This window comes from Hydra vulgaris, chromosome 04 (assembly GCF_038396675.1).
Source record: "Hydra vulgaris chromosome 04, alternate assembly HydraT2T_AEP".
NCBI classification, from domain to species: Eukaryota; Metazoa; Cnidaria; class Hydrozoa; order Anthoathecata; family Hydridae; genus Hydra; species Hydra vulgaris.
Window position 1 is genome coordinate 1667547 of NC_088923.1, and position 25246 is coordinate 1692792.

The following is a 25246-nucleotide window of genomic DNA, read 5'->3' on the forward strand; positions in this document are numbered from 1 at the left end:
AATTGAAAATACTATATACATACACACAGTATGGTTGGCTATATATGCATTAATGTGGGTTGAATATTATAGTTAAAAAAAATTTCTCTTGTTACACCTCAAGGTTTGTTCTATATTATAAAATAACACTGGATTTTTAAAGTTATAGGCTGCTGCCACAAAGGAGTGTCACTACACTGACTGAGGGATAAGGTAGCAATTTTTTCCTTCATTGTTCTTTTTTTTTTCTTCTTTTCCTGAAAATAATGTATGCTATAAAGTTAGGAAAAACTAATAACAGTTTGTTATATATAACATAAATATATATTTTCAGTGTTTCACAGGAAGGTGTGCGCCTGCACGCCATTTTATGACCATGCAAATAATATTTTGATTTGACAACAGCATTAACATGTTAAACTTATCTAAAAAAAAACTTTTCTTTAAATAAAAAAAAGAAATCTTAATGAAACAAAAAATAAAAAAAACCTAAATCTAAAACACACAAAAAAAATTTAAATATAACTAAAATAAAACTCAACAAACTAAAATGCTATGTCATGTTATGTTCAATGTTTTTATGTATGTTCAACGTTTTTATTTATGTTCAACGTTTTTATGTATGTTCAATGTTTTTATGTATATTCAACGTTTTTATGTATGTTTATTTAAATCCTGTTTTTAATTATGTTCGGAATAGTTTTTATTCTTTTAGCTATATTAATGTTATTCATGTTAATTTTGGAAAACCCCAAAAATAAAAAGAACAATTTATTTGCTTTGGTCAAATCGTCAAAAGCAAAATTTTTTTCATTTAACACTGTGTTTCATCAATAAAGAATCATCAAAAATGAATGATCAAATTAATAAAACTTCAATTTATACCAAAAATTAAATTACAGGAAGTCGCAAATGTCTTAACTACAGTAAATTTTCGCACATTTATGGAATATGCTAACACTATTATAAAAAGAATTCTTTAGAATTGATTACTTTTGCTTTTATAAATAATTATTTTTTATAAAAGTGGAGGGAGGGGGTGGGGGGTTAATGTAATTGTGCTAATATGTAAATATGCTAAAAAAATTATCCTTTTTTTTTTTTATGACTTAGGCCTTTATCACATCAATGGGTTAATAGTAATGCGTAAAAAATCTGGTCCACAGCTCGATATAATTAGAAAAGATATTATAAAATTTTTTTAAAATATTGGCTTTCAAATCGAAATTAACATAAATTTAAAAATTGTGAACTTTCTTGACGTCACATTTAACCTCTCTGAAAATTCATATAAGCCTTTCAAAAAATCAATCAATGAATTGTTGTATATTAATATTAACTTAGATCATCCACACCAATTTGTAAAACAAATTCCGATTTCGATTAATAACAGGCTAAACCAAAACTCCTCTAATGAAAATGTATTCAATTCCTCTAAACAAATATTTGAAGATGCTATTAAAAAAAGTGGTTTTGAAAATTTTGAACTATAATTTGACCCTGAAATAAAGAATACAAAAAAGCGAAATAGAACTAGAAATATAATTTGGTTCAACCCCAAAAATGTTTCCACTAACATAGAAAAAATTAGCCAATAAGCATTTCCTGCCCACTAATAAATTACATAAAGTTTTTAATCGAAATAGAATTAAAAAAAAAAATGGAAAGAATTATAAAAGGTCACAATTATGCTTTGTTAAACAAAACAGAAATCCTAAATAAAATAACTACAGAAAATAGTAATTGTAAACAAAAAAAGCAATTGTCCAATGAGTGGAAGTTGTTTATCATAAAATGCGGTATATAAATGTGTTGTTTCCTCAAAAAAAAACGTTTTGCCAATCATAAGCAATCCATTAAAAATAAAAAGTATTCAATAGACACCATGCTGTCAAAATATATATGGGAAAAAATGCATACTATGCCTACAAGAAAATTTTGAAAGTATTACACATGTAAACCAAGAATATTTATTAGACAAGAAATTGACTTGATTTCTAAATGTAGGCACGAAAATAAGTTTCTCCTAAAAAACTAAAAAATAAAGAATTCTTTTTATAATAGTGTCAGCATATTCCACAAATGTGAGAAAATTTACAGTAGTTAATTTTCGCACAATCGTTGTCGTAATTTTGCATTTTCAGCCAATCGTTGTCGTAATAATTTTGATCTTCCTATATTTATGAAGAGTAATGTACTCTATGAGTCATCTATGCTTCATTTTCTTGGATTAACTCTTACTTCCAATCTTTCTTGGAAGTCATATATCAAATCGATTGCAAAATCTGCTAAGGTTGCATCTCTTTTATTGTGCTGGCCATTTTCTCACTTTATCTCTATAAATCTCAAATCCGTCCTTGTATGAAGCCATGTTGCCATATCTGGGGTGGATCTTCTAATGATGCCCTTTCTCTCTAAGACAAGGAGCAAAAATGCATTGTAAACATATTTGGACCTGCTCTTGCAGGTAACCTCCAACCATTATCACATCGTTGTTACGTTGCTTCTCTTTTTCTTTTCTGTAAATACTATAATAGGCACTGCTCTAAAGAGCTAGCGTCTCTTATGCCATCTACTAAAGTTCATTCTTGTGTTACTCATCATTCAATCAAGTCTTATCCTTTTTCTGTGACTGTTCTTAAGTGCTCCAAAAACTCTTATTCGTCTAGTTTTTTTTCTTGAACATCAGTTCTTTGGAATTTGCTACCTTCATCTTGCTTTCCTGATTTATATAATTTGCAATCTTTTAAGTCACCTGTCAATTGTTATCTAGCACTATAAACTTTATCTTTTCTCTTCCAGTAACTTCCAACTCTAATAGTGGTTGCTTACAGCCTTGTTGGAAGTGAAGATGTAAAAAAAAGAACATACAGTACAAAATCAAGATGTAAAAAAAAGACATTCAGTACAAAATCAAGTTTTTTATTTTTTAAGAACAGTACAAAAAGTATCTATTATTTTGTACTTAGTAAACCAAAAACTTCTGAGGGGATACAAGCATTGCAAGAGATTAATATACTTGGACTTAGTCATGTTCATCCTAAGCCCTTTTTGCTTTCATTTTGTCTTTGCATTCTTATTAGTTTTTTTTATTCCTAATATACTCTAATATGCAATATTACAGGTAAGAATTTGGCTTTCCTTAAGATCTTGTTTATAGTGTCATTCTAATTACTTGTCTTTAAAATTATTTTTTTTATTATTTATTATTAATTTATGTTCAAAATGAATTTTTTAAGAGATTTTGATTCTGTTTTTGTTTTTAAAAATAATGTTCAGCAGAAAATGATGATTAATGTTTATTGCAATAACTAATGACACTTACAGTTAGGTCAAATGTGGATAATTTGTTTTTGTAAATAGAGTGCTTGGTAATAGTTTGTATTATTAAATCCATTGCTTAATTCCATTAATCTTTCCTATAATCCTTGAATTCTTGTAGATGTTTTTGTTGATCGTAATTGTTTGTCTGTGTAAATCTGAGATTTTTTCTTCTCTCGTTTGATTTGTTTCTTTTACATCAATATGTATTTTTTCTAGGGTTTAACTTTTTTTGGACTACTGAAGTTTCAAATTGATAAATATTGTGATTGTGCTGTTGATAATCCAAATGATGATAAGAAAATTAGCAAAGCAAAAGAAAATTCTGATCGATGTTTGGAATTTCTGAATCTTTATGCTGATTTGTCAATACTTCGTCAACTGTTAATAGCAGATATGGCAAGTCTTGTTGGTTCAGTTGGATTGAAAGGTACAGCTACAAATCTGTTATCACTTACAGAAAAAGAAAAGATATCAGATAAAGAAATATTTATATTTTTGTTGGACCCAATTAATAATAAGTAAGTTCTGTCAAGTTATTTAAGTTTTTTAATAATTTGTTTGCTTCTGATTTTTAATTAACACTAACATGAAATAGTAGACTAACAAGAATTACACTAACATATTTTATTCAAGATTATTATTTTTTTTAAGTGTTAACCTTCCCAATGACAAGACGATTACTACAGTCGAGGAGGCTACTAAAGTGGTGGTTATAAATCTCTCCACTCTATAACTTTGAAGCACGAGCCTTGGCAAACGCAGTTGCTGTGCAGAGAAACAAGTTAAGCGTGGTACTACTAGGGACATGGTGGGGATTTAAACTCGGAACTTCTAGTTTATGAGACAAGCGCTCTACCACTCCACCACTGCCACATAGATACCACCACTACCACATAGATTTATCCAAGTTTTAGGAAGAGCTCCTAAACCTTTGATGGCACTCTTTCTACTGGTCGTCTGCAAAACAGGTTAATACCAAGGAGGGCATCTGGTTGTCAAAAATTGCTTCAACATTTTGACAATGTTGTAATTAAGTTTCATAATGGAAATCTGTCCAGAATACATGTGTAGAACCATGAACAATAATTACTTATTAGAAATGAAAAGCTCAGAAGTTTTTTCAGACTGAATTATCAAAATTTATTGTTTATTGAAACCCAAAACCAAAACTAAGCTAAAATTAAATAAAGAATATTTCTTAAATTTTTGTTTGTTTCTCAGCATAATATTCTTAATATCATTGTTTATATTCTAGTTTTAAAATTCAATACTACTGTTGTAGTTCGATAAAAAGTTTTCTCTACAGAATAAAATTCAATACTACTGTTGTAATTCGATAAAAAGTTTTCTCTGCTGAATGAAATTCAATACTACTGTTGTAATTCGATAAAAAGTTTTCTCTGCTGAATGAAATTCAATACTACTGTTGTAATTCGATAAAAAGTTTTCTCTACAGAATAAAATTCAATACTACTGTTGTAATTCGATAAAAAGTTTTCTCTACAGAATAAAATTCATTACTACTGTTGTAATTCGATAAAAAGTTTTCTCTACAGAATAAAATCTTTAGTGCTGGTGGAAATGATCATGCATCTTAACTTGATAACACCTCAGAGGGATATTCAGAATGTTTTTTTTTAGGTTTTTCTTTGATCATTTAGCTCAAAATTTGGTGTAATAATGGTATGATATTCTGGTGTAATAAGAATACAATAAATCCTGAGTTGTTTACATTCGTTGAAGGTTATGCACCATCAATTAAAAAAATTGTTCTGTGGTGGTTTTTTTTTTATTGACCTAACTTGTTCTGGGTGGCACCCTGGAATTGTGGGTAGCAGCATATCTTGTGTTTGCTATCTTATTCTGGTGTTAAGAATTGGTACTGGTTTTCATTTGTTAGATCTCAGGTTAGGGGGCTATGAAGGGGACTAATAATACTATGAACTATAGCTATGAAGCCCATAATATTAATAATCATTTAATTGTACTCAAGTACATCTTATAATTTGCTTAAGTTTATCTTATACTCTATGGTATTGTTTACTAGGTGAACAGGTAAAAGGTAAGCATAAAGATACAAGTGTGTCAATACAGACAATTTTTTTTAATTAGCTTTAATTTTTTTCTTTGATTGGTATAAAATCTGTCAAACATATTAATTATACATTGTCATTGAACAAACAACATCTTTTTTTTTATCGTGGTAAAAATATCAAATTTTTTTTAGAAAGTTTTGTGGCAAGAATTAATTTTTTGTTTTCATTTGAAGAAAAATGGTTTTAAAGGTTCAGAGATAATGATTTTGACGTGAAAAATGAAGAATGTGGAAGAATGGCAAGCCATATTGGATAAAGATGATAATTTAAGTCAAAAACAAATGTTAAATGTTGCACAACAAGCAGTTTCCGTCTGTTTAATAGCTATGGGAAAGATACAGAAGTGGGAAAAGTGGGTGCCACATGTATTAAATAAATTACAGAATGAAAAGAAAAAAATTTAAAATTTTGTTTCAAAGACAAGAAAGAAAATCAGTTTAGCATCAAATTAATACTTACTTATTATTAAATTAATAGTTACTGGCAGTAAAAAATGGGTTTATTTTAAGAACCCTAAACGGAAAAAATTATGGGTTAATCTGGAACAACGATCTATATTGACTGTAAAACCAGATCAATTTGGCAAGAAAGCAAGGAAAGCAATGGCAAAAGCAAGAAAGCAATGCTCTGTGTTTGGTGAGAAGAAAAAAACAAAAAGGTGTGGTGTATAATGAGCATTTAAAACCTGGTGAAACTGTTAATGCTGTTTGGTGCAAACAACAAATGATCAATTTGAACCATGCATTGATTAAAAAATGACTAAAATGGGCCAAAATTCACTTCAAAGTAATTTTGTTACACAACAATTCACTTACACACAAAGCAATAGAATCAGGTTCAGTATACAATCAAAGTACTTGGCTGGGAGCCGCTACCCCACACGCCAGATTTATCAGACTTTGCCCCTATTGACTACCATTTATTTTCATTAATGGTAAACGCATTGTTTGAGCAGCACATTGATTACTACAAAGAAGTTGTATTTGAATGTTTGATTGGTATCCTCAAATTGCTAGAAAGGTGGTAAAAATGTGTTAAAAGCTATGGTCAATACTTTGAACAAATAATTTTAACTTTGATGAAATGAGTTTTGAAGCTGCATATGTTGATAAACTGACAGCATTACAGCGACGGAAGTTAATAAATAAAATTACAAAATCAATTCAATTTGCTTTTTTACATTATATAAGCCACTTGTTTGACTGCACTTAATTTTTTTGTACATATAATTGAATTTAAATTCTGGGCAATAATTGCATTAAAAATTTAATGGTCAAGGTCAATATCAGTAGTTTATATACAATCAGGAATTCATTTCAGTTTTATTTTCTGATAATAGTTCTTTCAAGTTCATGTAGATGAAACCTTACATAATTTACATTATACCCTGAATAATGTAAATTAGGTAAGGTTTCATCTACATGAACTTGAAAAAAATACTAAAAAATACTAAAAAAAATCAGTGAAAAAATAAAACAATTCTCTCTGCTTTTTTTGGTCTGCTGCCCTAGGCTTGTGCTTATTTTACTTATAGGTTAATCCAGGGCTGGTATGATATATGTTCCATATTAACTTTCCAGCAATATGGGAATAAATATGGGATATCATTGATTGCAATTAAAGAAATCTTAATTTCAAAAAGTATAAAAAAGATGTAAAATAAATTAGTTTTTGTTTTTTAATAAAATAAAATGTTAAATGTGTATAATGTATTTTATGTATAAGTTATATTTTATGTATATGTTAAGTTTATGTATACTTCCTTTTATAGTTTATTTTATTTTATTTGTTTTTACTCTCTCAACATTTGGGGCTTTGATTTTGATCTTTTGATTCATTGACATCTATCGATGCTCTTCCTCTTCTAGACAAGGTCAAAAAAAGCATTGTAAATGTAGTTGAACCTGCTTTAGCTGCCAAGTTTGAGCCTCCCCTCCATTGTCATAAGGTTGTACCTATTTCCAGGCCTTGTTACGAGATTTTGCTGCATAGCGAAAATGCGTAAAGCATTTTTAAGTAACTCAACTCATCAAATATATTTTGCATCGTTAGAAGTTATATTGCGTCACTCGCGTCTTTTCAAGTACCGCATTGTAATTAAAGTTATTTTATTAACGCGTTAAAAATCATACAGTTTTTTTTTTTCTCACTATAACAAAAGTTACAAATAAAATCTAAGTTCTTATTTAATAAATCATTTTTATTATTTTTTTAAATACAAACTAAATTTTATTTTGAAAAAAATATTCTTTTCATGAAACGCAAAATAATGTTTGTTTATCTTCTAATGATTTTAAAGTTGGTTTTTGATTATTTTGTTAACTGTTAATAAATTTTTTCTTATTTAATTTGTGAACTCTTTTTAATAACGTTTTTAAACAATAAAGAGTTTTTTTTTTTTGTTTATCAGTTACCAATAACATATTCGTGATCATAATTTATTTTCATAAATTAAACGAACGTCATTAAAACTTTACGTTATTGAATTAACAATAAACAAAATATCTTTTTAATAAAATATTTACATCAAAATAAATCGTGCATTTTTTTAAACTATTATGACAAAAAATAATTTTTATATTTAAAAGGAATTTATATATTTAATTCCTTAAGATAAAACTTAAAACACTTTTTTTTTTTAACTAATTTTTAACAACAACAACAAAAATTATTTAACAAACTGTTTCTTTAACAAAAAATCTATTAGTTTACAATTGCGGTTAAATGCTTTTAATTACGACTTTATTTCTTCTGAATAAACGTCATGTTAACGACAATCACAAGATAATTTAAATATTCTAAAAGATATAAGTTTTTGCGTAGCGCAAAACTGCTGAACGCGTAGGCAAATCGCCTTTTCGCAAGCAAAATGTGAGCTGCGTAACGCTTCTTAACAAGGCCTGTATTTCTCTTTTTTGCAAATGCTATTATGGTAGCTGCTCAAAGGAGCTATCATCATTAGTTCCTCTAACTAAAACTCATCTTGCTTCGTTCATCATTTAGTATCTTCTTTATCTAGGAAGTTGCATATTTTTACTGCATCTGCATCTAATAGTTGCATAGTTTTACTGTATCTACATGCTGTCAAATTTTTTTTTGTCTAATTTTTTTTCCCTCTTTTCAATGCTTGGGAATTCTCTCTCATCTTCATGTTTTCCTGACTTATACAACCTACAACTTTTCAAGTCTTCTGTCATCTGTTTCCTTGCTCTTCAACTCTATTCTTTCTGTTTTATTAACTCCCAATCTAATAATGGTTGCTTGCAGTCTTATTTTAAGTGAATTAAATTTAAAATTAATTTGAATAAAATTACATTTATGTTAAACTTATTGACTAATGTATTACTCAATAAAAAAAGTTTGAAACATAATGAACCCAAAATAATAAATATATGTGTATATATATATTTTGTAGTTATTTAGGTGCTCCCAGAAGTCCATACGGTCTCATCACAAAGCACCGCGGAAGAGCATTTAACTGGAAGTTCACGCCTCCTTCCGTACCAATTTCGCTTGTTGGGCTGAAGCAGGCATTGAACCTCGCACCTCTGGGTTCAGTGCCAGAACTCTAACCACTGCGCCACAGCTGAAGTATTTGCATATAGTATATGTAAATACTTCAAATCCTATAAACATTATCAACATTAAAAATAAAATTTTTGATTTAAATAAAGATTGTTGTTAATTTTTTTAAATGAAATTTTATTTTTATTTCTAAATAACAATATTCGTCATTCAAAGATTTATTTCAATTTAAAAAAAAAACGACAAAAAATAAATAAATCCAAAATTGTTTATAAATTTACTTGTGTAAAGTGTAATGATTGTTACTCATTACAAAATGTCTAAACTTTTCTCAGTCTATTGGTGAGCATCTCAAGGATAATAAAAGTCACACAACATTTAAAACATTTTCAACATTAAAAAAAAACAAACATGATGTGTTCGAAAAAAGTAATTGTTTTAACATTGTGGAGTTCACTAAAAATGAGTTTAAACTAAAAATAAATTTGAACTAGAAATTAATGAAATTTATTTGTATCCCGAGTTAAATAAGCAAGTAAAGTGTTAAGTTACATTTTTTTTTTCAAATGAGTTTTTATATTATGTATAATTTTATTTATAAGTAAATCTTTTTATTTATTCAATAAAAGACTTGTAACATTTTTTCATATTTAAATTACCCAACAGTTTATAAGATGACCTCTCAATAAAATTTACTCATAATTGAAAACAAGTTGTTGAATGAATCATTTAGGTTTTAAAATTCTTTGAAGAATTAGGCTATCTATAATGTTATGCCATCTATAAAAAGTTAATATTAAAAAATTATTTTTATTTGTTTACGAAAGATCAAGTTCTTGGATTTTTCCTTCTGAAAATCAAAACTTCTACTAAATTTTTTTTTACTTCTTATGTACATTGTCTCTCACCCACCTAAACTAGATTTACAATTTTTGAATAAATTTGCTTTAATTTTAACTAACAAAGTTATATGTGATTTGGAGCTTGATTGGTTGCACTAAATAAATATTTGTTAAACTTGTAATGTGCTCTTTTAAACTCTTCCAATTAAAAAATTTCTGATTTGACCCAGAGTGGTCTTAATACAAAATAAATAAAAGTTATTTTTCATATGATATATCTTTACTATTGTAGTTTGGTTAAAGAAAATTTGTCTATGCATTGTAAATTGTAAATTCAAAAACAAAATTAAAGTGACAATATATACGTTAAATTTCATATATAATTATACAACTTGTTTCTCCGCGCAGCGGTCTTGTTCGTCAAGGTTCGTGTTTCGGAGTTAGAGAGTTGAGAGAGGGTTATAACCACAAGTAGCCTCCTCATCTGTAGTGGCCTTCTTGACCTTGGGGAGGTGAATTATTAAAAAAAAAAATATATATATATATATAAATCTTATATTATATAATTTATTAATATATCAGATACCATAAATATCAAAAATTTATTAAATTTCGAAATATAATAGTAGTTTCATTATTACAATTATTTTCAATTTGTTTATTTCGTCCCATCTGTTAAACACATTAATGTATGTATATGTTTATGTGTATTATACTTATCATATATATATATTTATTAATTTAATCCCTGTTTTAAAATTAACTTGTAGAGATAAAAGATTTTGTATTGCTCAGTATTTTGGGGTGCCTGGTAAATACCCAACTCTCCAAGCTTATTTGGCTAGCTTGACTCAAGCATCTACCGGTGAAATTGCTACACAACAAGTTGTGATTTGTTCTCAAAAACAATTACTGGGTTTGTGTTACAAACTTGAACCAAAGAATTATAACGAAAATGAATTACTTAAGTGGGCTGGTACCATCAAGTCTATATATGTCTCAGGTATTTTTTTATTTTGTGATGATTTTTACAATAATGCATATTTATAATAATGAAAGTTTAATTATTTTGAAACATTTTTTTTTAACTTTAACTATTTGGTGTTTGTAATTTTTTTTAAGTTATTTATTTACTGCTGTATTATATCAAATATAATAAAAGATAGCAGTCTATACCCAGTTTGATGTCATTAATGACTTATTATGTGCAGCTAAGTCTGTTTTTATTAATTTATATACATGTGCACACACTTTAGCAAACATAGATGTGTTCTGTCCTAATATATTTTGCACATTTTAGGTTTTAAAAGGCTAGGTTTAGTTCAGACAGTTTCCAAAAAAAAGAAAAAGAAAAGTTAAAAAATAATAATAATTATAACTTGCTGTAATGTCTTTACATCTATATTTTACCTGCCTAAATCCTTAGTTGATGTACACACTGAAACTTCCACAAATAGCTATTTCAGCATGACACCAATAGTGACATTTCGTGCAAGGTTAAATAACATTTATTTTCATTTCATATCTTTTTTATATCTTTTTTATTTTTTATTTATTTTATATTATTTTATATTATATATATTATTTTATATCTTTTTTATTTTATATCTTTTTTTTTTGTAGTAATGTAAGTTTGTTTTTGTAGTTATGTAGTCTGTTTTGATTTTAACTTTAGATGGTCTTGTTGTAAATGGCTATAGTTCTGATCAACTTAGAGGTAATAGATTTTTAATATATTTAGATAAATTAAGGTGCTAATTCTCCAGCCTTTTATTCTTTAATAATAGAAAAACATCTTGAAAAATTTAAATTTTAACGCATTAAAATTTGATTAAAAAAAATTAATTATAAAATACAGGAATATTAGGCCGGGTTAATAAAAAAAGGCAATTTCTTTTGCTCAGCGTTTTTGGTGTAATTGCTCAGTTTGATATAAATAAAAATTTGAGCAACCCTCAAATTAAGAAACCCGTCAAATTTTTATTCACATAAAGCTGAGCAGTTTACTCTAAAAATGCTGAGTATTTGCTCAACTTGACATGAATAAAAATTTGATCAAAATTGCTCAAATTTTTATTCATATAAAGCTTATTAATTATTGAGTAAAATCTTTTTCTTATTCACCCTGCCTATTATTATAAAATGATACAGTAATATCATACCCATCATCTTTAATTTTTTAAAAAAAGTTGCAATAACAGAATAGTTGTTGAAAAATTAAAACTCACAAATGTGACACCTGTTCTAAGGGTGGTAGTAAAAGTGATTTGTCAACTGTTTTATATAGTTTTTAACATTTTTTTCTGATATTAAAGTTGCTCTTTGTACTTTTTAGAAATATTTGTGTTAATTACTGTTATCCTTTGATTTCCAAATATTTACATATCTGTTATGGGGCCATCCATAAATGATGTCAGTAAATATAGGGGGAGGGATACTGAAAAGTTTGACAAGAATTTACAATGGGGAGGGGGAGGTGTGTCGAGAACAAAATGATGTCAATTTAAAAAAAAAAAAAATTAGTTTATACGAGCAGATTTAAAAGGTATTTACATCTACGATATGGTATAGAAATGGCATATTTTCTTTGTGGGTAATTCAATGTAAGTTTCCCAGAGACATTAAATAAATTAAAAATTTACCAACATTTTATTATAGTATTACCATTTGACTGAAAATCTAATTGTTTACAAATACCAACAATTTGTATATAAATTTAACAATCCTTATTCACTCCCAAGGGGATTATAAAATGTGCTTCAGAGCAAACATGTTAAGTCGTTTGTCATTATTTCAAATACAATGTCATTATTATCAAAGATCACTTGAACAACCCATGGGAAGATGATGAGAGATTGAGTTTATATTATAGATGTAGAATATAATTTTGATTAGTTTGTTTATTATTTGATGAGTTATCAACTGTTATATAATTTAACTTGCTAAGATCTACTACTATATAAATGTATAGTTTAACCAAAAAAAAATCAATGGTGTTTATGCATATTTTTAATGTTACTTTAGGAGGAGGAGAAGGAGGGGGGTACAAAAACTGACATTGTATATATAGCGGGTTGGCCAAAAATTGACAGTTTGACAAAGGGGGGGGGGGGGGAAAGGGGGTCAAAAATTGAGAAAAATCACTGACATCATTTATGGACAGCTCCTATGGGCATATGCTTACAAATCAGCTCACCTATTTGTTGTGATGTGAGTCTACTGACTTATTTGTTATGGAATGAGTCCATTGAAATCTCTTTAAGCACAATATTTTACTGTCAATATAGATTTCAATTCTCTTTTTCTGCTGCTTACTTGTATTAACTGTTATTACAAAAAAGCTCTATCATGCATTTGTGTAGTCAAGGCAGTCAAGGGCAATTGTCCTTTACTTATCGATAATGTCTGGATGATCTTCTTCATAAGCTATTTATTAAGTGCTTAACAAATTTTATTTCATACCTGCTTGAAACTGGCATCAATTTTAAAAACTCTGGAGGTTTCTTTGTCCCTCTAACTATGATCTAGTTTTTTTACTATTATTTTAAAAATCTGTCCCTCTAACTATTATCCAGTTTTCTTACTATTTTTTCTTGTCCTTCAACTCTCTTCATTTCTTTATATTAGTTCACAACTTATAATATAATAGTTGTTATATGCTTAATAAGTTATATGCTTAATAAGTTATATGCTTAATAAGTTAATAGTTGTATGTTGTCGTAATAAGTTATAGTCGTAATAAGTTATATGCCTAATAAGTTAATAGTTTAAAGTTATATGCTTAATAAGTTAATAGTTGTTATATGCTTGTTAAATTATGAATTAATTTTTGTTATAAATAAGTTTGTTAAATGAAAAAAAAGTGACAAATAATTTGAACAACAACTTGAATAAGATATATTTTTGTTTTATAAGTCATCAAAAGATACATAATTACTTATAATTGTATAATATCCCTGGGTTTTTGATTAAGATATTCCATTTACAACACTATGTTAGAGACTTCACACTTCCCAAGCTAAAATAATATAGATTTTATTTAAGGCACTCATTTAGTATTAAATAAAGTTCAATAACACTTTTGAATTTATTACAACTGTTTTGTAAAAAAAAAAATCATTAATAGCTTCTTTGGCTATTATTTAAGTCTCTGATCTATTTCTTTTTTGTTTACTCGAAGCAGATACTATACTTCGAAAATAATTTTTTTTGTTAAAGAAGTTATAATATTTTTTACCACAAGATAATATCAATGTTGACAGCATTTAATAAAGAGAAAATTACATAATAAAACACATTACCAAATGAAATTGCATCATAAAAGTAATAGAGTATAAAAATAATACTAATTCATAAAAAATTAATTTTTAAAAAATAATTCAATAAAACTTAAGCATACTAAATAATTGACAATAGTTGTATTAACGCACACACATGTTTGTATTGTTGATAAGCCAGGTGGAGGTTTATCAACAATACAAAGTTCATGTGCTACTTGACGCTACCAATCACGCAACAAGTGATTCCTACTAAACACTTTAATTGTCTACTAAACACTGTGCTTGGGTACTAATTATTTCAATAATTTGTAGAAAATAAAAAATCTTTAAAATCTTTGTTTTGAGTTAACAATTAATGTTCAATACATTATAACTTCTTATTATAAAATTGTAAACTTCTATAAAAAAAATCCGAGAGGCTTATTAATTTTTTTTCTTTATTGAGTTTCTATTAAGTTTTTGTTAAATTTTTATTAAAAAGTTAATAAAAGACCATTCGCCGCTTATTAGGACCCTTGCCCTTTTAATTAATTTTAAAGAAAGTAAAATTTTAAATTAATTTTTTTCTTTATTGAGTTTCTATTAAGTTTTTATGAAATTTTTATTAAAAACTTTACAGAAGACCATTTGCTGCTTATTAGGACCCTTGCCATATTAAGTAATTTTAAAGAAAGTAAAAGTTTAAATGTTAATCTTTTTTCCTATAAGAAAAAAATTTGTCTCTTTAATATTTGCTGTTAAATGCAGGTTGAGAGTTGGAATTATTTAGTCAGTTGCATACCCAACAGTATTGTTATGAGTTAATTTTTAATTTTTAATTTTTTAGTTTTTCTGCAGATGTTTTAGTTTGATTTGCAACTTGAAAATCCCAGACTTTTATTATTCTGAATCTTAGAGGATATTATTAGATCAGTAATTGTAGCTGAAAAAATTTAAGTCAATCATGAAAATTTTATCTCTAAAAATATAAAGATATAATACATATACTTATATACTATGTCATAAGCAAATAAATTTCTCATCAATTGCAATTAAAATATGAATATTAAGATTATATCTTTATGTTTCTCTTCATTAATTATGCTATGTCATAAGCTCTTCAATTGCAATTAAAATATGAATAGTTTGTTAGTTATAATAAGTTGCAATGTGAGCTTATTGTCTCACGAAATAGCCCACCTGTGGATAAGCCACTGTAGCAACTATACTGTAGATTGTCCAGCTGATTCTTGAATGCATTGACTGTTTCTGTGTTCTGAACTGTTGGAGCTCGGATAGCGAGTTCCAACAGTTCACAATTCAGTTAGTAAAAAACTTGCTTCGCAGTTTGTAGTTGTGGACTAATTCTTTGCTTAGTTGTACTCTACAATCAGCTCTCGGTTTTTTTGTGATTGTTGGTACACACCATTTCACTTTGTTGATTTCTTTTATGATTTTAAATTCTTTAATGAGGTTGCCGTTGGTGCACAATCGGATTAGCTAAGTTGAGTTTAATTACCCTTTCTTTATTACTATATTGTTTCATTGTTTGTCCAATCTTAATGGCTTGTTGCTGAACTTTTTCAAGTGTTTTTTGGTTCTTATTTGTTGATGGTGACCAAGTGCATACTGCGTATTCCAAATGTGGTTTGACATGTTGTATAGAGTTTTTCCCATAGTGTTGGCTTTCGCAATATAAAAGTATTTTTCAATAGGTCAAGAAATTTATTTGCATTCGACACAGCTTTATTTACTCATTTTCTGGGTTTAAGATCCTGACTTATTATGACTACTTGGTCTATTTCTACTATCGATCCAGCATAGTGTATGCCGCTGATTTTTTTGCTTGATGTTGTACAGTTTGCAACATCGCTGATGTTGTTTTATATATAACTTTTGTTTTTATTTTTTTATTTTACTCTTTGTTGTTATTATTGTTAATTTTATAATTATCTAGGTGCTTCATATGGGCCGTTTCCAGGAGCAACTGTAATTGGACTTACACCTGGTAGTTGGAGATCTATTAAAATTATTCCTCTCACAGAAATGAAAAAGCGTGTCAGAGTTTGTGAAAAAGAAAAACTGAGTCAGGTATTAGAAAAATATTCTGTCAATTAAAAATATAGGAGGTCTATTTAGAACAAAGCACATATTAACATAAGCGAGAAGTTCTAAGTTCAATCCCCACCTTGTCTCTGCTTGTGCTCCACCTAACTTAGTTCTCCATGCAGCGGTCTTGTTTGTCAAGGTTTGTGTTTCAGAGTTGAGAGAGAGAGAGAGTTGTAACCACAACTAAAGTAGCCTCCTTGACTGTAGTGGCTTTCTCAACCTCAGAGAGGTGAATTAACAAAGAAAAAATTATTTACAAACATTTCTTTTAAATAAAATAAATTCAATATTTGATAAAACTGTTTTAAGCAAACTTTTTTGAGTTATTGTTTCAACAAGTACAACAGTCCACTATAAGTTTTTATATATCTATAAATAATATTTTTATATTTAAACGAGTGCAGCAGTGTATTATAAATGGTATTGTATCTGATTTGGATGCAACTGATTAAATAATTCTAACTTTCAAACTGCACCTAACAGCAATCTTAGCTTGCATTTGCTTTAGTTTCTTTATTTCATGATTGCAGGTGTCATGCTTGCAGGTGTCATGCTTGCAGGTTTCATGCTTGCAGGTTTCATGCTTGCAGGTGTCATGCTTGCAGGTTTCATGCTTGCAGGTTTCATGCTTGCAGGTTTTATGTTTGCAGGTTTTATGCTTGCATTATGTTTGTAGGTTTCATGTTAGCAGGTTTCATGAAAATTATTGTTTATTAATTATTAAAGGTATTTTTTTAATTTAGTATTTAGTTAAATTTTCTTATTATCACTTATTATTTTTTATATAACTTCTTTTCATATCTTTATAGTTACATTTAATTTTCTTTTCTGATCCCATGTTTAACTGCTAAACATTCTGGAAGTATGTGGTGTTTAACTTTTCTTTAATCATGCACCTCTTGCTATTAGAAGTAGACATAATATCCCTTAACTTGGCCAAGGCCCTAGGGAATGGAAATATTTAAGTTTTTTCTAAAACCGGTTTTTCAAATAAACCGCGGTTTTCAATGTTTTAAGAACCAGTTTTCTAGTGCATTTTTTTTATTATATATATTTCAGGGGAACAACAGCAGCAAAAACATAAATATATATAGCAACAATGTCATATATGTCCATTAAATACAACTGAGCAGCAAACAAATATGTCTTTTTAATGGTTAATTTTATGTTTCGTAAGACAATAAGCACGTAAAAAACATAAAGCATTAAGTGTTTCATCATTTAACCTTGACCTTAGTTTAGTGACAAATAGACCACTAGCAGAAAATGACCTTTTAGCCTCCACACTTGTTACTTGGATTGACTTCAAAGCCATGTGTAACAAATCTAAGTTGCTTGTATGTTTTTTTGTTAGCTCAAATACTGCCATTTCTTTGAGCATTAGTTTTGAAGTTGATTCTATTTTTTGTTACTTTGGTGAAACCCCTTTGACTGTCTCTCTGATCGAGAACTCAAGCTCTTCTGACAAGGAAGTAAATTGTTGTACTTGTTCCTGACTAGTTTCATTATCTAACAAATTGTCCTCATCTATATACTCACTTCTCTTTAGCTCAAACAAATGATTAAACAAACTTGATGGAGTAGTAGCAATTGCATTTCTCTTTAGCATGGAATTTTCGAAAATGTCATGAGTTGCTCCATTAATGACATCAGGATTATTCAGATATTTAACTAAGTTTACTAATATAACATTCCTCCTCGCAGTGACTCTTTTAGTAAATGAGTCAACTAGCTCTTGACTAAAGGTGTTTTCCTGGCTTTTTAGCTGCTTGAAAATGAACTTCAAAATGCCATCAGATGAGAGCAAGTTCGAATCTCTTCTGCAAAGTGCTTCAGCACCAACCTTGACTTGCTCTAAAGAATTATTAGATTTTGTAAGGTGGTAAATTTAGCCTCAGAAATCATAATATTGCTTGATAACTCAATCAGTGACATTTGAATACATTTCTTAAGGGTAGCAAATCTTGAAATCATATCTAGTAAGCTGTTCCAACTTGTCTTAGAGTCTAAGATTAGCTGCTGCTCCTTTCCAAACTCAGACTGGACATGCTTTTGCAGAATCATGTCATTTTTAATTGGAGACTTTCAAAACAATCTGACACATTTTCTGACCTTGTTGATAAGTTCTGTGACATCCTTCCTGATCATTGGAAGAGCTGATGCACCTGCTTTTGCTGAAACTTCTAATCCTCTTTCCTCATCGCTGTCATCATCTTCTTGAACCTCTTCTAGAATAGTGACTTGCTCAGGTTTGCCATTATCTTCTTTCCTAGATTGCCTATATAGAACCTCACAGACAACCAAGTGGATTCCATGTGCGAGGCAGAGCTGATGGTTTGGCAAAATTGAGCTACCAGTTTTTTTCACTACAGCAGCTCCGTCTGTGATTACTGTAACAATATCACAGGCAAAGCATAGCCCAAATTCTTTCAGTTTCTCATCAACAATTACACAACATTTCTCTGCTGGCATAGACCCATGTACCCTGATCATTCCAAGGTTCCAATAATCACCTTTAATATGAATATTTATGTTCATATATTTTCTGTTTCTGGGTGAAGTATACTCATCAAGGGTTAAGCTAAATTTGTGATCAACAAGCTTCTTTTCTGCAAATTGCTGCTGATGTGTTTTCGTGATATCTTCATGTTTCATCAGCAGAGCTTTAATCAATTTAGCATCTTTGGGCAATTTATATCCTTGTGTCTCTAGTTAGGAAAACACAAAAGGGCAGCCCATCACATGAAATAAGTTCAGCCAAAACAACATCAACAGGATCCTTTGTCTTAAAAAATGAATCAATGGGTTTGATGACTTCGAGTTTCCTCTCAGGAGTAACAAAAGCAGCAAATGCGATGTTGTGCTTTGTCCTCAGGTGGTTCCTCATGGAGCTTGTGGTTCCTCCTTTGCACTTTATTTCTTGGTAGCAGAGCTTGCACTTAGCCAATTCAAGTTCTCTTGACTGCAAAAAGTGCTTCCAAACTGGTGTGTTATCCTTGTGGATTTCAGAAAACGATATTTTTGTTTTTGTGAAAATTTGTGATGCTGAGGAAATTTTGTAATACTGAAAAGGTACTGCACACTGAACCCTGATGTGCATGAACTTTTATTTTAAAACTGTCAGCCTCTCCATTATTTATTATCTCCTTCATTTTTTTTGATTGCTCTTGTGACATTTTCATGCAATAATAACTTTAACCAACTAATCTTTAACATATAGTTACTTCAAATGACACAGCAGTACCTTTTTTTGTACTCTGTTAGAGGTTTAACATGTCATTTAAAATTTTTTAAGAAAAACGGAATCTATTCTGAACTTGCCTCACAAAAAGAATTGCATCTTTTGTTTCCTTTTATGGTCTTAATAGCAAACTGGATGTTGTTGTTCAAATACACACTGCTTATTTTGTTAGCAATAATTCTAAAATCTTCGTTGTGAAGCAAATTTTTTCAATAACAATTTTAATAACTACTTTGTGCATTAGTAATTAACTAGCAGAAAGCAACCCGTAATACGGGTAATGGTCGGTCTGTTACATAATAAATTTAGAGTGGCTGTTTTCCACAATTTAAAGTTGCGAAACCTTAACTAATACCCTATTTGAAAAACGCCTTCAAATTGAAAAAATTAAACCATCTTTAAAATTAAAATAAAAAGTATGTGGAGCTAAAATAGTTTACCAATTATTTAACATTATTTGAGTAATTTACAACTGACATAAGTCATATCAGTGTAAGGTAGAACCATTTACCTCGATATTACTAAGTTGAACACAATACGTTTTTAGTTACTGACACAAAGTAATAACACTTCATCATGCTTTAAATTGACAAAAAATTAAAGCTAAAAAATGCGAAAAACTAAAGCTCTTGTTATATTTTTTATAACATGAACTTTACTTAATAAGATTATAATTAATAAGATTAATATGAAGTGAACGCAAATTATACAGGAGTTATTAATTTTTTGGTATCTCCTTGATATATGTTTCTTTAAAAAAGAAAATTGTCTTTAAAACGTTAAATGCACATAACTAAATAAATTTATTAAAAGTAACTAAGCAGTTGAGTACAAATATGTTTCAAACAAAAAAAAAAAAATTAATTTACATTCAAACATGTGTTTAACAAATTAAAAAAAATATGTAAACTTTGATCTTTTATATTGCATTATTGCGTCATATGACAAACCTAAAAAAAATTTGCAACAGATAAATAGACAAAAGAAAAAAACAACAAAAAAACTGGAAAACAATTTACCTGCTTTTTGGTAACCTGTTGTCATACTTCAGTTGCTGTCATGATGCAGCTTGTTAGTGTTGTTTTATGATGTTATTTCTTGTTGGCTTTTAGTAAACTTTAGTTTAATTTAAAAGATATCACAATAGATTTAAAATATTTTAATTAAAAAGCAAAATAACAAATGCTTCAAGGAGCCAAACTATAAATATTAAAGATAAAAAATCAAATTGAGATAAATAAATTGCATTTATATAGCTAAAGATATTGTCTTGGCTTATAGTAAATTTTAAAAGCAGTGTTTTCAATAAATTAAACTACCAATTAATTATTTTTAACAATAGAATGTAGCATCATTATATTATGATAATTGGGTAATGAATCAATTTAACTATATTTAAGTTAAATTGGTGAAAAATAAATAAAATTTTAATTAAAAAAGACAAAAATAATATAAATATACAACATATATTATTTTAAAAAATTACAAATTAAAAAAATATGTTTAATTTGAGTTTGAATACTCGAGAACCAAGTCAGGTCTATCATTTGCTGTCTGACCTGGATATAAATTTTCAGTTATCTTGTGTCATTTTGGGTTGCAAGTGAAAGTAATAAAAAGATCTGGTTTATGACTTCCTACATTACTAAATACTTACTCTGGTTTATGACTTCCTACATTCCTTAACATACTACTTCAGTTTGTTTTGGTTATTTCTGATGAAAGCAAGGCGCTAGCCTTCAATTTTAACATACGCATCAACAGCATATTGCTGAAACAGTTTTTTTGCCATAAAAGAGTGAAAAAAGAAATTGTCTAACTGAAAGTTTATAAATTGTAATACTGAGATAATGTAACATTATTTCTTACCAATGTAGCACGTTCAGGGTTGTTAACCAATTGATAATGTCAACCAGCATCACCCCTTGGAAAAAGTAGAGCTGGAGCTGCTTGACAAATTTCTTTATCTTCCACTTTAGTCATGTTTAAAAATGCAAGAGCAAATGGGTTCTCTTCACTAATAATAGTTTGCAATCGAAACATTAAATCATTTAAGCAAAGATCATTACCACGTTGTTGCATTCTAAAATTTACAGCTGCAAGTGGATCATAGATGTATAGTTGACAATATGTCGGCAGAACATCTTGATTTGGCCTAAGATTACCTATATGATGAAAAACTTGACCACATATTCTAAAACATGGCGGCCCATGATTCATGGGTTGAACTACAGTAGCTTTAAATGAAGCAAAACTAAGACAGGCATTATAATTTCTAATATATTTAAAAAAATTCAGATTGACATTTCTATCTGCATAGTTTCATTTAAATAAATCTTGTAAATCTTGTGGAAATAATGAAGGTAGCGACAAAACTACCTTTCCATTATGGCAACATAAAAAATGTGTTTTATCAGGAAATTTCTTAGTGCCACAATGCAGAGAAATATAATTTATTTCTCCTAAATAATTATAATCTGGAATTGTATTACTTCTTGCTACACAATGCATTCTTTCGTATCTAGCAGCAATTATAGCATTTTGTGGATTATTGATTTCATCTCTTTTATTTCTGTGGCGATTATTTTCAACTCGCCTAAGCAAGCTCTCATTTGGGTTTGAATTATTTGCTGCTTGCTGAGCAGCATTTCTAGCATTTTGTTGATTATTAATTTCATCTTGCCTAAGCCTATCTCTTTCATTTCTGCAACGATTAACTTGCCTATTAACATTTCCATTTTTCTAAACTAATATCTGCTTCTAGCCTAATATCATTCATTTAAACTTCACCTTTAATTGAAAGTAGTAACAAAAAAATCTTAAATAAATCCTGAAGACTGTGATCTTTCCTATATTTTTTAATATAATTTTTTTTTTCTACTCTAAAAAGCACACACAAATAATTTTTATATATAACAACCATTTAAAATAAATTATACAATAAATTTATGACTTTAAAAAAATATATATCAGCTAGGAGATGTTTGAAAAAAAATTAACTTAATCATAAAGGCTTAAAAGCACCTTGACCTAAAGCAATAACAGTTTGGCACTAAATACTGTCGTGTAACCTTCTGTTATAAGTACATCACTTGGCTGGCAAGGTTGACAAATCTTACTCTACACGATTACTAAGTCACAACACTTTGAAAACATGGAAACAACATAATACAAACATATGTACCAACTATAAACACAATAATTATGTTTAAATATGTATATAAGGTTAAATATATACCTTATATACATATTTAAACACTTTTATAAAACAATTATATTACACATATTAACACATACACAAACAATAAAAACACGCTTTACATTATTATAAAAATACATTGATAAAACAACTATAAAGCACATGTTACCACACACACATACTTTGGGGTCGTCCATAAAGTACATACACCAAAAATTTTGAAATCTGTCAATAAATTTAAATTTAGTTTTATATGGTAAAGTTGAAAATTTTACTACATTAGTGCCATTAAGTATGGGCAGGGGAGGGCAAGCGTTTTAGGGCTTTTTGTTTACAGGCCTCCGCCATACCAATATTTTGTAAGGTCTCTCATTTGGCATAAGTATAAACAAACTTAAGTTTGGAGTTTGCACAATGTGTGAAAGTGTCCTATCTGGAACATCAAAAAATCCTGAGGGCGCTCATACATGTGTGTGCATAGAGGGAAACTATACCCTCTACTCAATATACCATATCTTTTTATGTTGGCAAACTAGAATCTTTAGTCAGAATGTAACTTTTCTAATGATTAGCTGGTTAATTGTGATAAATTAGAAAATCGAAGTACGTACTTTTAAATTGAACCCTCCCCCCTCCCCCCATACGCTTTCGTACGCTTTTTGAAGTCCTCCCCCTCGCCCTATGAGCATACGTACTTTATGGACGACACCTTATCAAAAAAGCATATATGCAAACAATAAACATGTCCAAACAAAAATTTTTAAAATGACGCGAGAAATTTTAAAAAGATTTAAAGTAAACAATATATATATATATATATACAAACGACACTCTTTACCTTCATTTTTTTTTTTTCATAAGAACTGCAATCCTTATAACAAAATTTAACCTTTACATACAATAACATGTGACATGCCATGTCAGTGTTGGCACAAAATTTTAATTTTTCTAAATTTTCTAAAAAAGAACAAAAATAGTTAATAGCATCACAGAAATTTCAAAGTAGTAATAACCAATTTTATGGAAATAGCATTAGTATAACTTTTTTGTTGCATAAAAAATAATTAGGCCTCATCCATACCCCTATTTTCCTTCTAAAAAATAAAATGATAAAAATAAAACGGCTAAAAAACAAAATAAAGCTAAAAGAAAAACTAAAACAAACAAAATATAAATGATTTAAAAAATTAATAGGAGTGATCCTTTCTACTTTATATCTAATAAAAATGTTATATAAAACTATTTTCTATACTTACTTCAATTATAATATGATCTTAACGATGATTATTTATCTTAATATGATTTTTTATGTAATATTTCTAAACTAATAAATTTTAATATAATAATAATTAAATTCCAAAAGGAAAAAAGTTTTAACTCGCTTAAGAGATCTTTCTCCAATGACCGCATGCATTTTGAGAACGCGCTCTTTCAAAGCCTAGTAACTAATAAAACGAGCTTAAACGTTAAACGTTTTTGTAGCAATTATATTATAGATAGTTTAACATGAAAGTTTTTGTTTTTATTAAAGGATGGAAGATGTGATGAGCTTGCTCTAAATGATTATCCTGATTTAAAAGTGGTCAGTGGAACTGGTATGTGCTTTTTTATAGAAGTTATTATCTTACTAGTTAGTTACTAGGTTTTACAAATTAGTTACTAGGTTTTATTAGTTACGAGATACAAGTTTACTAGTTAGTTAATAGGTTTCTTATATATCATTAGCAGTAATTCAATAAAAATAATTTTCAGAATAATTTAGGAAAATGATTTTCTTTGCCAATTTTTAAATAAGTTTCAAACTAGATATAACTTACAAATATACCAGAAAAATATCACCAAGAAGTTGATAGTGGACTATAAATGAAAAATAAATGTTTTCTGGTACACTTGTAATAACATACAAATGTACTAAAAAAATATCATCAAGAAGTAGTAAGGGAACTGAGGATTAGTGGAAGAAACAGACCAATTAAATTTTTTTATTATTGAAAAAATTTTAGATCTAAAAGGACACTTCAAGAAAAAATAAAGAATTAAGTTTATAGTTATGAAAATAACATGATTTAGTTGGTTTGGAGCTAAAGAATAATAAAAGCCCTATACTACACATACTTTGTATTTAAGGGAAGCGAAATTAAAAAATTTAAAATCCTTAACTAAATATATATATAAAGATAAATAGGTTTATATAGAATATATAAGGGATTATCATTTTCTGGATATTTCCGGACTTCCGGATATTTCTATATAATTTTATTTATTCCAGATATCCATATAGTTTACAATACAAGGAATTAATATATATATATATATATATATATATATATATATATATATATATATATATATATATATATATATACAACCCTCGGAATTAGGGTCGGCATTCGGCAATGCCGACCTAACTGCCGACCTGTAAGTGTTTAAGGTCGGCAAAAAATTGCCGACCTCTTTTCTATGTTTTATGGTAAGATCATTGTATCAAATAATTTTTGCCGACCTGATGCCGACCTCTAAAAGATTGAGGTCGGCAAATTATTGCCGATCTCATTTTTCCGAATTCCGAGGGTTATATATATATATATATATATATATATATATATATATATATATATATATATATATATATATATATATATATATATATATATATATATATATATATATAT

The 25246-nt window shown here is 28.3% G+C and overlaps 1 protein-coding gene across 2 annotated transcripts in view; it reads left to right on the forward strand.

The window, feature by feature from the left end:
- LOC100209967 (uncharacterized) overlaps nt 1-25246 on the forward strand; it is a 59693-nt gene that overhangs the window by 19762 nt on the left and 14685 nt on the right. For both annotated transcript variants that reach the window (XM_065795247.1, XM_065795248.1), the window contains exons 5-9: nt 3520-3821; nt 10537-10769; nt 11442-11483; nt 15983-16116; nt 24106-24169. In XM_065795247.1, the coding sequence (XP_065651319.1) occupies nt 3520-3821; nt 10537-10769; nt 11442-11483; nt 15983-16116; nt 24106-24169 (775 nt within the window). The remainder of the gene's footprint in view (nt 1-3519; nt 3822-10536; nt 10770-11441; nt 11484-15982; nt 16117-24105; nt 24170-25246) is intronic.